Source organism: Pristiophorus japonicus, chromosome 11 (genome assembly GCF_044704955.1).
Source record: "Pristiophorus japonicus isolate sPriJap1 chromosome 11, sPriJap1.hap1, whole genome shotgun sequence".
Lineage (NCBI taxonomy): Eukaryota > Metazoa > Chordata > Chondrichthyes > Pristiophoridae > Pristiophorus > Pristiophorus japonicus.
The window spans coordinates 34,792,141-34,808,991 of record NC_091987.1 but is presented as its reverse complement, the minus strand read 5'-3'; the positions used below and the strand labels follow the sequence as shown (position 1 = coordinate 34,808,991).

General features: G+C 44.3%; 1 protein-coding gene across 5 annotated transcripts in view; it reads right to left on the bottom strand.

Moving 5' to 3' along the window:
• Positions 1-416: 416 nt before the first annotated feature.
• Positions 417-16,851, bottom strand: part of LOC139276009 (cilia- and flagella-associated protein 47-like) — a 1,107,008-nt gene continuing 1,090,573 nt past the window's right edge. For all 5 annotated transcript variants that reach the window (XM_070893331.1, XM_070893333.1, XM_070893335.1 and 2 more), the window contains one exon: positions 417-764. In XM_070893331.1, the coding sequence (XP_070749432.1) occupies positions 540-764 (225 nt within the window). In that variant the 3' untranslated portion in view covers positions 417-539. The remainder of the gene's footprint in view (positions 765-16,851) is intronic.

Sequence of the window (16,851 nt, the reverse complement as noted above, 5' to 3'; positions counted from 1 at the left end):
CATTTAACTTTTTTGCTAACATTAATGAATGGAGGAAAATATTCCAGAATACAAAACATGGAACCAAATACCAGCTGCTAACCAACTGACAAATAATGATTTCCTCTGGTCTTTTAATCAGAAGATGAACATCAATTATAACAAATGTTGCCAAAATGTATTGGTTTTGTTGATAAGCTAGTGTATATATTTTTAGAAAAACACACAAGTTGGGTAGAATATTTGTTAATCAGATATGTTTTATATAAAAAAAAGTGAACACAGAGAGGAAGGGTTTTTTAAAAAGCGAAATAGCTTGAACTAATGCTAGTTAAACTGAAAAGATTTATTGGAAAAATACAATGTATTAGATATAGTAATACAACAAACAAACACATTAGCTCAAAGTATTAATAAAAATGTGTCGATTTCTTCATCTAAATCAATTACGTAAGATAGGCCTTTATTTGCACATACAGACAAAGCAATCTACATTCTTCACAAATTTTAACTGACTTGCAAAATGAAAGCACAATGAAATGTGACTTTTTAATTCATATTTACTTTGTTCTACTTGCTTTACTTGTAGTGAGTAGAGGAGCGCCTTTAAGAGGAGAGGACACTGCAGTTGTTATCACGTTGAGATTTTCACGGATGAAGTTTCGTTGTCGGACTGCAAGAGAGTGCCTGAAGGCTGTGGTGATGGTTTTGCCACATTGAAGGTTAGGAGGAGTGTACTGGGGATCCAAACCATTGATCTCATACATCCATTGCATATCCACTGTCTATAAGTACAAGTGATAAGAGGTCAGGCAAAATTATTTCTGTGCTACTTTTGATACTATACATATAAAATGCGAATGATCCCACTCTGTTACAGTTAGGGCAGGACTCCCATTTGTCCAATGGCACCGACACTGACCCCATCAGAAATCCTTGATCAGCTCATGAAAATATTGCTGCAAGTCTTGCCAACAATTGGACACTTATACTGGCGAAGATCGGAATTATTTCTGATTCCTTTTATTTCAATAAAATCTGGAAGATAGAAAAGGGCTGAAGAGACAGAGACAGAGATAAAATAAATACCAGGACCTGTCAAATTTTCACTCATTGGCCAATCTAAAATCACATGGAATTATACATATTGTCTAGATGAGGAGTTGACACTGGGTGATGCACAATGCACAAGGAAGCCAGAGGATAAAATATTGGAAGTGGAGATTATGTTACTGAGTGGAAGCGAAGAAAATATCAACCTCTGACTGTTAAGCATTTGGAACACGATCTCAGGAAACCTGCAGTATCAAGGAGAACTCTTCATCAGTGCCTAAATCAGTTACGAATGATAGGCCTGTACTTGCACGCACAGCCAAAGCAATTTACATTCTTCACAAATGTTAACTGACTTGCAAAATGAAAGCACAATGAAATGTAACATATGGTAGAGAGTGACTACTGCAGCAACATTTGAAAAAGTATCACACATCAGAGAGTCCTACAGGCAAGTCACTATCTTCACCTTGCAGGTATAGATACTGGCCTTCAGGCCCCTGGATAACCAAATGGAGAAATCTATATCTCTCAGATTCCAATGTATTTTGGGCCGAATGTTGGAGAAATTGGAGGATATCTGGTATACTTTCTCAGGATCAAAGGGATATTTGTGATTCCATAGGTCTGTTCTCCCGCAGATCAGTGGGTACTAATATCCTGTCCCCATGTCTAGTAGGAAAGTACTCCAAAAGGACTACTTTCCTTTCGGACAGCAGCACAATAGATCTCCCTGCTCAGTCCTCCCATTTGCCTTCACAGCTGGAAGAAAGTCAACAGACCAATGGCTGCAAAGAAACCAAGCCTAAAGAAACAGCCTGTCACAGTTCCGACCTAGGGTTCAGCAGCCTTGAGTGGAGGGCCATTTCTATCCCGAGGCTCATAGTCATTTAGAGCAGGCCCTTATAAGAAGTGTGAGAATAGTCCAAAGGAAAATTAAACCTGTCATGAGGGAAGTGTATGCTTGGGAATCATAATGATAGTTTGTTCTGAAGTTCCAGATCCTTATGGAATTGTTAAGTGTGATAGATAGTGATCATGTTCATGATTATTCAGAATGAAACAAAAATTGATATTGGAACAGAAAAAGTGTTTGTAAACTTAGAACCTTCATGGGACTTATTTTAATAATCAAACTGTGTCTTGAGGGGTAGAATGGGGAAATTCAATGGAGTTAACTTGCTAATAGCAGAAGTAGAATGACAATAATAGGATTATACATTAGTGAAAATGTCCCAGAAACGTCTGTCTTGCAGCCCTCTCCTGCTGCTCTCCATGATCCTACTGTGTCCTCTTTATGCCCATGCTCCTCAGCCTCGGGGGGGGGGGCGGTCAGATTCTTACTTTTTATCATCTTTGGCAATTTCAATCTACAGACTTTTCTGAAGAACAAAATTATGGACCACACAGCAACGTCGACCACAATTCACAAAACAGTACTGGAAACGATGGATCTGTTAAGGCACCAAATCTTCCCTTCAGCATGTCTATTGCTTGGTTGATTTTAATCTGAGTGCAGATGTGAGCCTTCATTAAAGTGATCCTTTTTAATAGTGTTAGCTGCCATGGTAGTACTGGGTAGCCCTCATCGCCAAGAATCCAGCCAGTGATCTTGATTCTGTAATGGTGCAAAGCTACTAGACTGCCAAAGGAGGAATGAATCATGGCAGCTCCCACATACTGGGCATTGGCATACAGAAAACTGTGCCTTAATCGTACATTATTCGGAAATTAAAGGAGTGAATTCCTTTCATTTTGCATATGGTCAGACTGAACACTGTGAGCTCAAAGTAAAGTGTGACCTTAATCTTTTATTGCAGGCCTCCAAAGTCCCTCTCCAACTTGTGAAGCCTCCTTAAATACCTGTGCTCCCAAGAGATTATGGGATCCCTTGGGACTCCAGAGGATGAGCCCTCTGGTGGCTGTACAGAGTAAATTCAAGATTACTCTACCCACCCGCCCCCCAAAATCAATACTGTAACTATTTACAATGTGAGTCGATCTGGGGCCCTTCTTGCCCTGGTTAATCATCTCGGTGTGAAAGCTGGTGTTATTGAATCATTTGTTGGGCCCTCGCTGGACTGCTGTGCAGCTGGCCTTGCTGGGCTGCCTGGTGGGTTGGGTCCTGCTGGGCTGCTGTGGATGATGGGTTCTGCTTCGTGGTCAACCATGGTGCCGGTTGCCACTGGTGTGTATGTTGATGGATCAAAAAGATTGGGTCCAAGGTGGGTTGCTCAGGGTAGTCCGTGAATCTGGAAAGATAGGGAGGTGAAGAAGTTATCCACACCAGCAGAAGGATCTAGCTGGTTTGATTGGCTATCAGATGGATCTTGGAGATCCTATCTAATTGTTGGTTGCCTTAACCGTTGTTGTAAAGTAATGATGGCAAGGTTAGCAAATCCTCTTGTGGTCAAGGGCTCCCGAGTTATGATCCAACGAACTAAAGAACTCGACAATAACAACAATATGATTCAGGAAATAGAGTGTGAATGGATGAATGCGATACTCCTAGAATGATCCTAAGTGTTATCATGGAATGATAAAAGGGGGGAATGTGAATGTTTAAAAATGTATAAAGTCGAGAAGTTGAGAACGTGGGAATTATATAGGGACAGTATAAGCTAACAAAGAATTCATGGAGGAATAGCCATGACATCTCAGACTCGAGACTGCGAAATGTTACAACACTAACGCATATTGAAACAAAACCCACAGCTTGCAGAAAAACCTCAAGGTCTTATTAAATCATGTTATTAACCTGAGACATTAACAGAAGGTCTTTGTTTAAAATGAGACCATACTTAGGTCGGCTTATGAGTGGACAAAGGGAAAGAGGGATTAAAAGGGATAGGCTGGACTAGGATGTCACTCTAGCCCTATCTTGTTATCTTTTGCCGAAAATGTATAACCGTCGTCCCTTTACAATGTAACATCACTTTTTCCGTAGGAAGTGGGTGCGTTCTATCAGAGTGCATTCCTTCTGTCTGATAAGGTCCCCGATCGGGATTTGCTTTTTAAATAAAAGCTTGCTTTGTTTAAAGCACAAACGGTATTCGTTTCAGTAATTTTGCTGAACCAGATTGAGGTAAAAGAATCCAGAAATCAACATTTTTCATTTGGTCCAAGTGTTTCCGGTGAATGAGTCCATTTGAAAGTTTGATCTGAAACACCCTGCTCCCCTCCTTGACCACGACAGTGCCGGGAAGCCACTTGGGACCTTGTCCATAATTTAATACAAATACAGGATCATTGATATCAATCTCGCGTGACACATTTGCGCTATCATGGTATGCACTTTGTTGAAGCCGCCTGCTCTCTGTTCATGTAGATCAGGGTGAACTAACGAGAGCCTTGTCTTAAGTGCTCTTTTCATGAGCAGTTCAGCAGGTGGTATCCCAGTGAGTGAGTGGGGTCTCGTGTGGTAGCTAAGCAGGACTCGGGACAGGCGAGTCTGCAGTGAGCCTTCAGTTACCCTCTTCAAGCCTTGCTTGATGGTTTGCACTGCTCTCTCTGCCTGACCATTGGACACTGGTTTAAATGGGGCAGATGTGACCTATTTGATCCCGTTACGGTTCGTGAATTCTTTGAACTCAGCATTGATAAAACATGGCTCGTTGTCGCTCACCAGGACATCGGGTAGGCCGTGTGTGGCAAACATGGCCCGCAGGCTTTTAGTGGCAGCGGACATGCTAGCCGACATTATTTCACATTCAATCCACTTGGAGTGCGCGTCTACAACCACAAGGAACATTTTACCCAATAACGGGCCTGCATCGTCGATGTGTACCCTAGAGCACGGTTTGGAGGGCCAAGACCATAAACATAGTGGCGCCTCCCTGAGTACATTGCTTAACTGCGAGTATGTATTACATCTGTGAATGCAGGACTCTAAGTCCGCATCGATACAGGGCCAACACACGTGGGATCTGGCTATCGCTTTCATCATTACGATGTCTGGGTGGGTACTGTGGAAGTCATTGAAGAAGGTGTCTCTGCCCTTCTTGGGGACCACTACTCAATTGCCCCACAGAAGGCAGTCTGCCTGTATAGACATTTCATCTTTGTGCCACTGGAATGGCTTTATCTCTTCCTGCATTTCCACTGGGACACTGGACCAGCTCCCGTGAAGCATACAGTTTTTGACTAGAGATAATAAGGGATCCTGGCTTGTCCGGGTGTTGATCTGCCGGGCAGTGACGGGTGATTGCTCACTCTCAAATGCTTCCATAACCATGGCTAGATCTGCGGGCTGCGCCATTTCTACCCCCGTGGTGGGCAATGGCAGCATACTGAGAGCATCGGCGCAGTTTTCTGTGCCTGGCCTGTGGCGGATGGCGTAGTTGTATGCGGACAATGTGAGCGCCCATCTCTGGCTGTGGGCCGATGCGTTTGTATTTATCCCTTTACTCTCGGAGAACAGGGATATAAGTGACTTATGGTCAGTTTCCAATCCGAATTTTAGCCCAAACAGATATTGATGCATTTTCTTTACCCCACAAACACACGCTAAAGCTTCATTCTCAATCATGCTGTAGGCTCTCTCGGCCTTAGACAGACTCCTGGATGCATAAGCAACCAGTTGCAGTTTCCAGAAATCATTAGCTTGTTGCAATACACACCCGTTCTCGATTGCCTCAGTCTTTGCATTGGTGGACCTGATGCCATCCGCCGCAATTCTCCTTTCCAGGAACTTCGCTTCAGGCACCAGGAAAACGTATTTTGAGCGTTTTAACCTGAGCCCCACGCGGTTGAGTCGACTAAGAACCTCCTGCAGGTTCTGCAGATGCTCGACTGTGTTCCGACCTGCAACCAAGATTTCGTCCTGGAAGACCACGGTATGCGGGATCGACTTCAGTAAGCTTTCCATGTTTCTTTGGAATATTGCCGCCACCGATCAGATTCCAAACGGGCATCTGTTATAAACAAAAAGACCTTTGTGCGTGTTGATGAAGGTGAGGGCCTTCAATGATTCCTTCAGTTCCTGTGTCATGTAGGCTAAAGTCAGATCCAGCTACGTGAACGTTTTTCCTCCCGCCAGCGTTGCAAAGAGGTCGTCTGCCTTTGGTAGTGGGTATTGGTCCTGCAGGGAGAAACGATTGATAGTTACTTTGTAATTGCCACAGATTCTGACGGTGCCGTCTCCCTTGAGGACTGGGACGATAGGACTGGCCCACTCACTGAACTCGATCGGGGAAATGATGCCCTCTCTTTGCAGCCGGTCTAGCTCGATCTCTACCCTTTCTCTCATCATGTACGGTACTGCTCTCGCTTTGTGATGGATGGGTCGCGCCGCCGGAATTAGGTGGATCTGCACTTTTGTTCCTTGGAATTTCCCGATGTCTGGTTCGATCAGCGAAGGAAATTTGTTTAAGACCTGGGCACACAAAGTGTCATCAGCGAGTGATAGCACTCGGACGTCGTCCCAGTTCCAGAGTATCTTTCCCAGCCAGCTCCTGCCGAGCAGCGTGGGACCATCGCCCGGTACCACCCAGAGTGGTAGCTTGTGCACCGCTCCATCGTTGGAGACCTTTACAGTAGCACTGCTGATTACAGGTATCAGTTCTTTCGTGTAAGTTCTTAGTTTCGTGTGACCTAGAGTTAAGACTGGCCTTAAGGCCTTGTTGCACCATAACTTTTCGAAAGTCTTTTTGCCCATGATGGACTGGCTCGCTCCCGTGTCCAGCTCCATTGACACTGGGAATCCATTTAGTTCAACATTCAGCATTATCGGGGGACAATTCTTGGTGACTGTGTGCACCCCATGTACCTCTGCCTACTCGATATGAGGCTCTGCTTTGTCGTGAACCTCCGTGGATCTGTGCTCCTCTGCAACATGGTGATTTGAAGGTTTAACAGGCTTAATAGCTGGCTTGCACACTTGTTGGAGGTGTCCCATTGTTCCACAGCCCTTGCAAACGTACTCTGAATCGGCATGAATGGAAACGATGATCACCCCCACAGCGCCAACAAGGTGTTAATGGCCTTGCATTCATCGCCTTGAAGGTGGACTCTGAGACATCTGCGGATGTGTAGCAGATGTGTAGCTGCTGGTATGAGTGATCTGCCCTGTATGTTACGATTCGAAAACAACATCACTTTGTTCACAATACTTGTAGCAGCACTTGTGTGCTGAGAGATTTGCTTAGTATTGTCACTGGTGGCAATGAATGCCTGGGCTATCGCTATGGCCTTACTCAAGGTTGGGGTCTCTACAGTCAAAAGTTTGCGAAGTATGGTTTCGTGGCCAATGCCAAATATGAAAAAGTCTGATCATGTGCTCCAAATGTCCTTCAAATTCGCAATGTCCTGCAAGGAGTCTTTGCTCGGCGACATAACTCGCCACTTCCTGGCCTTCAGACCTTTTGTGGGTGTAGAACCGGTACCTCGCATTCAGAAGACTTTCCTTCAGGTTCAAATGCTCTCAGACCAGTGTGCACAAATCGTCGTACGATTTCTCCATTGGTTTCGCTGGAGTGAACAGATTCTTCATGCGGCCATACGTTGGTGTCCCACAGACGGTGAGGAGGATCGCCCTTTGTTTGGCAGCCCTCTCTTCTCCATCTAGCTCGTTAGCCACGAAGTATTGGTCGAGTCGCTCCACAAGTTTCCCAATCATCTCCCTCCGAGAATTTCTCCAGGATGCTCACTTTTCTCTGCATCTTTGGGTTTGCTATCTGTAACTCATCGCCAGTTGTTGTGGATGGAGAGTCAGACTGAAAACTGTGAGCTCAAAGTAAAGTGTGATCTTAGTCTTTTATTGCAGGTCTCCAAAGTCCCTCTCCAACCTGTGAAGCCCCCTTAAATACCTGTGCTCCCAAGGGATTATGGGATCCCTTGGGACTCCAGGGGATGAGCCCTCTGGCTGTACAGAGTAAATGCAAGGTTACATATATAATAGTATGGTTGACAGTAAGATCTCGTTTGACTACAAATGCAATCTATTGCTCGTTGCACTCATAGAAAGCCAGTGATCCGATTTACAATTAATAGCCTGCTCGCTCCTTTGTCTTGCTCCTGCATTAAATGCAATGAACTAAGCTGCCTTGGAAAACAGATAATTAATTACTTGCCTTGTGCAAGAATATTGACTAACCTGGCAGAAGTCACATGTTGCCCCTTAGAATGATCAAGTGGCTAGGAAATTAAGTGCTTTGGCCGCTTTCTGAACCATAGTAAGCAATTTCCTGGTTCTTAAGGATGTTTACAGATCTCCATATAGGATGAAGCAAAGCTTTTCCATGACTTTTGGGCTGAACCTGATATATTTTTAAAAGATCTTGTGTGTTTGTGCATCCTGGTGGTTGGGTAGCTGAGGAAGGATCTAGATCTCTGCAGTTTTGTCTTATGAGTTTGGCCTGTCTGGTTGCCTGCTGATCCTCCTCCTCTTCTCTCTAACATATATATCATAGAGAGGGGAATTCCCATTGAAAAATCCATTTTGTTGCTTTTGAGGATAATTAGAAATCCCCAAAACAAAAGCCAGTCTCAAGGAAGACCTCCCAAGTGAAACTAGGAACCTCAGAAGTGCAAAAGGAATTTTTCAAAAATACAATCCAAAGTAAAATTATGACCATCACTGTAACAGCTGTATGAAACAGAAGCAATTCACCTTTAAGGAGCCAACCAATGCCTACATCAGGTCACCAAGGAAAGCTCCCCTTCTCTCCTTTGTCGCATAATCTAATCAAGATGTTTAAAATAATAAAGGGATTCAATAAGGTAGATACAGGGCAGTGTCCTAGGCCCAACCATCGTCAACTGCTTCATTAATGACCTTCCCTCCATCATAAGGTCAGAAATGGGGATATTTGCTGATGATTACACAGTGTTCAGTTTGCAACTCCTCAGATAATGAAGCAGTCTATGCCCGTATGCAGAAAGACCTGGATGACATTCAAGCTTGGGCTGACGTGGCATGTAACATTCGCATCACACAAGTGCCAGGTAATGACTTTCAACAAGAAAGTGTCTAACCACTGTCCCTTGACATTCAACAGCATTACCATTGCCAAAACTCCCAACATCAACGTCCTGGGCGTTACCATAGACTAGAAACTTAACTGCACCAGCCACATAAATACTGTGGCTACAAGAACAAGTCAGAGGCTGGATATTCTGCGGTGAGTGTCTCACTTCCTGACTCCCTAATGCCTTTCCACCATCTACAAGACACAAGTCAGGAGTGTGATGCAATACTCTTCACTTGCCTGGATGAGTACAGATCCAACAACACTCAAGAAGCTCGACGCTGCCCTGGAAAAAGCAGTCTGCTTGATTGGCACCCCATCAACTACCTTAAACATTCACCCCCCTCCACCACCGGCACATCATGGCTGCAGTGTGTACCATCTACAAGATGCACTGCAGCAACTCTCCAATGCTTCTTCGATAGCACCTCCCAAATCCGCGACCTCTATCAGCTAGAAGGATAAGGGCAGCAGGATCATGGGAACACCATCACCTCTAAATTCCCCACCAAATCACACAGCATCCTGAGTTGGAAATATATCGCCGTTGCTTCATTGCCATTGGTTCAAAATCCTGGAACTCGCTCTCTAACAGCACTATGGGAGTACCTTCACCGCGTGGACTGCAGCGGTTCAAGAAGGCGGCTCACCACCACCTTCTCAAGAGCAATTAGGGATGGGCAATAAATGCTGGCCTTGCCAGCGATGCCCACATCCCAGGAACAAAAAAAAAATACAGAGAAACTGTTTACTCTGGTGAGGGAATCCAGAATAAGAGGGTATAATTTTAAACTTAGAGCTAGGTCATTTGGGAGTGAAATCAGGAAACAATTTTTCACACAAAGAGTAATGGAAATCTAAAACTTTCTCTCAAAAGGATGTGGATGCTGTGTCAATAAAAATTTTCAAGACTCTGATTGATAGATTTTAATTAGGTAAGGGTATTGAGGGATTGGCATCAGAGGTGGGTAAATGGAACTGAGGTACAGATCAGCTATTATCGAATTGAATGGCGAAACAGGCTTGATGGTCTGAATGTCCTACTTTTCTGCCCATGTTCCTATATTACAGTACAGGAACAGCTGTATAAACCTCCTGTAATATAAACTATTAGACATTTACCTAAACATTTTTACTTCCCATTTGTTTGGTTTAAATTCTTCTTTGTATGTTTAACTATTCGATTTTTAGAGAAAACTCATTTGTGCTACTGAAATGACATTTTTATATTCTAATTGATTCTTGTAATGGCTGTAATTTGACTTCACTTTGTGACTAGCTGGAATGTGTTGACTACTGCATTCAGAAACTGAGCTGACCTGTAGTAGTACTAGTCTGAGAGCACATGTTAAAAATAATCCTGAATATGCATTAATAACTATGGATGAAGCTCAGTACAGAGAGTGTGAAAATCTGCTTGTCGGAAAACCAGGCAGAAACACATTGGGGGCGAAATTGCCTTGAGCTGAGTTGGGGGGGGCAGTAACTTCGAATAAAGCGAAGTTTTATCGCCCGGCACCGGGAACACACGAGCCCCGGAATTGGGTTCTTAGAATGAAAAAAATGATGATGGCGCTCGACGAGCTAATGCGTTGCAATATCCCTCCCCCTCTCTTAAACTGGAGAGGTGCTGCGAGGCCTAGCGTCGGCTCCATGGCGCCCACTGGGCCACCAGAGAGGGTTTCAGCCGGACCAGTGAGCCAGCACCCAAGAGGGGGTGCCGAGCTGCCTGTTGATGGCCTGGCTGAATCAGCAGCCGCCATTGTTGGGCCGACTCCACAATTAAAATAAGATGGCGGCCACAGCACTCAGCCCTCCCTTTTAAGGTCGGCCGTGGTCATGGCCGCAGCCACCAACCACTTCGCACCCCGATGATGGAATAGGTAGCATATGAAGTAGAGACGACAGAAGTGATCTGTCAATGGTGGGAGAGGCAATGAGGTCAGATTGGATGGAGACTTGTGTAAAGATTTGCAACATCCTGACTCTGTTGTGTAAATGCAGTTTAGAGAAGCTATTGGTTAAGGAAACATGCCTCAATCAGCTGGGAGCTTTGACTTGAGGAGATTTACAAGAATGTTGCCTGGACTGCAGAATTTTGGCTATGAGGAAAGATTGGAGATGCTGTGTCTGTTTTCCTTGGAACAGAGGAGGCTGAGGGGAAACCTGATTGAGGTGTATAAAATTATGTGGGGCCTGGATAGAGTGGATAGGAAGGACATGTTTCCCTTGGCAGAGGGGTCAACAACCAGGGGACATAGATTTAAAGAAACTGGAGTAGGTTTAGAGGAAATATGAGGGGAAATTTCTTCACCAAGAGGATAGTGGGGGTTTGGAACTCACTGCCTGAAAGGGTGATTCTATGATTTGAAGCTGCCAACTCATCAGCTGATTCAATGGTCACGGACCTCCCGCTTTAGCTTCAAAGATGAGGTCTAGCCACGGTGGGAAACCGGTGGGCGACCTGTCAAATCCAAAAAGCTGGGAAATAAACCATTGATAAGTGGCTGTAAACAACCCACTAATGATTTTAATTGCCTCCTATGCCGCTGCCTGTCAGGTCTGCTCAGCGCTGACAGACCCGATATTTGGTAAAGGCGCATGCCGGCAGGTTCACAGCGGGGTGAGAACCCGCTGGGGAAAAAAATCACAATTTTCCACCTGACCCGCCACTGACACCCCATAAAGTCCAGCCCAGAGTCTTTATTATGCAAAGAATTCAACCAATTTACTGGTGATTCTAGTGAAGGCAGAGCTAGCTAACTGCAAGGGAACTCAGCCAAAGAAATATGGTCCTCTTGATGAACTGCAAAGTTTGGGTAGCCTCAATGAAGTTGCTAGTGGGATTGGGCCCACAATGCCCTCTAATCTGGCACTAACTGGCACCCTCTGAGGGTACAGGCGTGGTTAGAGGAAAAAATACTACAGTGGTTTTCTGAAGTTACAGCTGAAGCTTATTCTTGGAGCAGTGTAGATAGTTCATCACTTTGCATCTAACCACATTGTTCTTGACCTGGAAGCATTTCATATTGGCGCGGGTGCCTGAATGAAAAGTGTTCAATTTCCCAGTGATCACAATACTCACTTGATCAGCACAACCATCACATAAAAATAAATCTGCAAAATGCTAAAATATTAAATAGATGCAACTCTTTTTAATCCTCAAATTTTTCTCTTCTCTGTTGCCTGCTCCAGGATCCCATTAATGTTATCCTGAAATACCTGATAGGATGTGCTCAAGAATGGGCTTTGGATGACTTTCCTTTCCATTTCTTATGCTCCCTATATGTAGTCGCCAGGGTCTATTCAACACTTCCTCAATTTAATGTGGTAAATCAAAAAATGAAACAGGCATTCTTAAATTCTTCTGTACTGTTGGCTTATACTCCAACATGCTATGCTACTTCCTGGTCCTTGGGAGAATGTCTTTTTATGGAAATTATATATTCTATTCCTTTTTTTTTCTAAAAATATGATCCATATCTATACAGTAAAACATTATGGCCGTGATTTCCCCTACCTCAGCAGGTCTGTGGCAGGAGAAGTCGGTGGCAGGTCCCGACTTCACTTCTGGCTCCAGCCCACTGTCCAAAATGATTTTATATTGATTGAGCTTGTTAAGCCCACCCAGCACATTTGTTGGCCAATTGAAGAAAGGAGGTCTGATGATGCATCATCAGTCGGTTTCCTTAAAGGGATCATGTGCAAATTTAGTTCGACAGTTGTGCTGTCGGTGTTCTACAGCACTGAGGTACTGCAAATACTGACAAGCACTGCACAGAGGTGCACGGCTGCACCCAGGCTCTCCCATGACTCCCTCCATATGCTTATGGAGCAGCCTGGTTGCACATTGCACCAGAGGTCACAAGCAGGGATGTCGTTAGGGGGATCAGAATGCAGTGGCACAAACCTTTCAATGATCTCAGTAGATCACGAAACGTTACTGCAAAGCCACACTCAACCTCATCCTGCTATGCCTCTCATCACATCCCCATCACTCTGTCTTCCCTACCCGCACCTCCTTACTCACACCAACTTAGCTTGTATCTCCACCCCATCCCTCTCTATCTACATTATCATTTCCCCAACTCACTAGCCACCCCTCACACCCGCCCTCATCTTAGGCCAATCATACCAACTAACAACACACAAGGGTAGGCACTTGGGTGTTTTAGGAAATGTTCATGTAAAATTTCTGTTAATGTGGTGTCAAACATTGAAACCTTTATTTTCAACACTTTGCGTTCTTGGACAGATCAGTGTGCCTCTTTGGAAGTGGCTTAGTGAGTAGCAGTGAACGGTGAGACATAACAGTACCCCTTGCAATGGTGATGAGTGTGAAAGGAATGGCTTGGGCATTGTAAGGATGCTTTATGGTGTTGGTGTGTAGTGGTGCCAACCTGGCGCATAATGTGGCAGCCAGGATGTACAGCATTAAGTAAAGTAAATCTGGCCATGGTGAGGCCATCCCTGGCATCTGGACAGCAATGTGGTTGGGTGCTGATATCCTCTGTCCTGTGCAGCAGCAGTTGATGATGGAGAAGGTTGGTGTTGTTGTTGGTGCTGCTGGTGTGCCTGGTGATGCTGGTGTTGGGGCTGATTATGGTGGGATTCTGAGGACTACGGTGAGATAGTTTCAAGGGCACCGATGCTGATGTAAATGTTGGCAGGTGAATTTGAGATGACAAAAGCAATGTGTTAATGGTGAGAGAGGTTGTTCTAATGAGGTGACACTGGATAGAGAAATTGCCCCAAAACACTTGCAACCTGTATAAAGCTCAATGTGCCTTCCAAATGCAGTAAGCAACAGCTTCTGAGCTTGGAAAGTGAACATAAGAACATAAGAAATAAGAGCAGGAGAAAGCCATACGGCCCCTCGAGCCTGCTCCACTATTTAATACGATCATGGCTAATGTGATCATCGACTCAGGTCCACTTCCCTGTCCACTCCCCATAACCCCTTAATCCCTTATCGGTTAAGAAACTGTCTATCTCTGTCTTAAATGTATTCAATGACCCAGCCTCCACAACTCTCTGAGGCAGCGAATTCCACAGATTTACAACCCTCTGAGAGAAGAAATTCCTCCTCATCTCAGTTTTAAATGGGCGGCCTCTTATTCCAAGATTATGCCCTCTAGTTCTAGTCTCCCCCATCAGTGGAAACATCCTCTCTGCATCCACCTTGTCATGCCCCCTCATAATTTTATACATTTCGATAAGATCACCTCTCATTCTTCTGAATTCCAATGAGTAGAGGCCCAACCTGCTCAACCTTTCCTCATAAATCAAACCCCTTATCTCCGGAATCGACATAATGAACCTTCTCTGAACTGCCTCCAAAGCAAGTATATCCTTTCATAAATATGAAAGCCAAAACTGCACACAGTATTCCAGGTGTGACCAAGTGAACAGCTGTGAGCTGAGAGCTTTTATAGCACATTTGCAGCTGTCAAGTAATGACATGATTCCATGGTCACACAACTCCCGACTTCCTTACTTGACATGATCCCCGAGTAGCATGGACCTTGTGGGTGACCTTGTAAAATGTTAAGATGAGCGCAAAATACTGTTTAAGTGGCTCTTAACAAGGTCATAATGACCTGAGTTGCCTCCCCTGCCACTGCGTGTAGGGTCTGTTCAGCGTTGACAGATTCGACATCTGGGAAAGGTGCATGGCAGCAGGGTCCCGACCCGCTGTCAAAAAAAAAATTTCCACCCTGCTGCTGACCCCCCGAAAAATTCTCACCCTACATCTCTATAGCACATTTCCTAGTACAGATAGTGACCAATTAGGCAAACTGCTCCTATCCTACCTTTACATAAAAACATAAGAAATAGGAGCAGGAGTAGGCCATAAGGCCCCTCGAGCCTGCTCCGCCATTCAATAAGATCATGGCTGATCTGATCATGCACTCAGCTCCACTTCCCTGCCTGCTCCCCATAACCCCTTATCCCCTTATCGTTTAAGAAACTATTTCTGTCTTAAATTTATTTAATGTCCCAGCTTCCACAGCTCTCTGAGGCAGTAAATTCCACAAATTCACAACCCTCTGAGAGAAGAAATTTCTCCTCATCTCAGTTCTAAGTGGGTGGCCCCTTATTCTAAGATCATGCCCTCTAGCTCTTGTCTCCCCCAGAAATATCCTCTCTGCATCCATCTTGTCAAGCCCCCTCATAATCTTATGCGTTTCTATAAGATCACCTCTCATTCTTCTGAATTCCAATGAGTAGAGGCCCAACCTACTCAACCTTTCCTCATAAGTCAACCCCCTCATCCCCGGGATCAACTTAGTGAACCTTCTCTGAATTGCCTCCACAGCAAGTATATCCTTTTGCAAATATGGAAACCAAAACTGCACACAGTATTCCAGGTGTGGCCTCACCAATACCCTGTACAGCTGTAACAAGACTTCCCTGCTTTTATACTCCATCCCCTTTGCAATAAAGGCCAAGATTCTATTGGCCTTCCTAATCACTTGCTGTACCTGCATACTATCCTTTTGTGTTTCATGCACAAATACCCCCAGGTCCCGCTGTACTGAAGCACTTTGCAATCTTTCTCCATTTAAATAATAACTTGCTCTTTGATTTTTTTTCTTCCAAAGTGCATGACCTCACACTTTCCAACATTATACTCCATCTGCCAAATTCTTGCCCACTCACTTAGCCTGTCTATGTCCTCCTGCAGCCTCTTTATGTTCTCCTCATACATTGCCCTTCTCCCATCTTTGTATCATCAGCAAACGTTACACTCAGTCCCCTCTTCTAAGTCGTTAATATAGATTGTAAACAGTTGGGGTCCTAGCACTGATCCCTGCGGCACCCCACTCGTTACTGGTTGCCAACCAGAGAATGAACCATTTATCCTGACTCTTTGTTTTCTGTTTGTCAGAAAATTTTCTATCCATGCTAATATATTTCCCTCAACCCCGTGAACTTTTATCTTGTGCAGTGACCTTTTGTGTGGCACCTTGTCAAATGCCTTCTGGAAGTGCAAATACACCACATTCACTGGTTCCCCTTTATCCACCCTGTTCGTTACATCCTTAAAGAATTCCAACAAATTTGTCGAACATGACTTCCCCTTCATAAATCCATGCTGACTTTGCCTGACCGAATTTTGCTTTTCCAAATGTCCTGTTACTGCTTCTTCAATAATGGACTCCAACATTTACCCAACCACAGGTGTTAGGCTAACTGGTCTATAGTTTCCTGCTTTTTGTCTGCCTCCTTTTTTGAATAGGGGCGTTACTTTTGCAGTTTTCCAATCTGCTGGGACCTCCCCAGAATCCAGGGAATATTGGTAAATTACAACCAATGCATCCACAATCCCTGCTGCTACTTCTCTTCAGACCCCAGGATGCCAGCCATCAGGTCCAGGGATTTATCTGCCTTTAGTCCCATTATCTTACTGAGTATCACCTCCTTAGTGATTGTGATTGTGTTAAATTCCTACCCCTTATAGCCCCTTGACTATCCACTGTTGGAATATTGTTAGTGTCCTCTGCTGTAAAAACCGATACAAAATACATGTTTAGAGTTTCTGCCATCCCCATGTTTCCCATTACTAATTCCCCGGTCTTGTCCTCTAAGGGACCAACATTTACTTTAGCCATTCTTTTTCTTTTTATATACCTATAGAAACTCTTACTATCTATTTTTATATTTTGTTCTCGTTTACTTTCATAGTCTATCTTCCCTTTCTTAATCATTTTTTTAGTCATTCTTTGCTGGCATTTAAAAGCTTCCCAATCTTCTGTCCTCCCACTAGTTTTGGCCACTTTGTATGCCCTTGTTTTTAATTGGATACCGTCCTTTATTTCTTTAGTTAGCCACGGATGGCTTTCTTTTC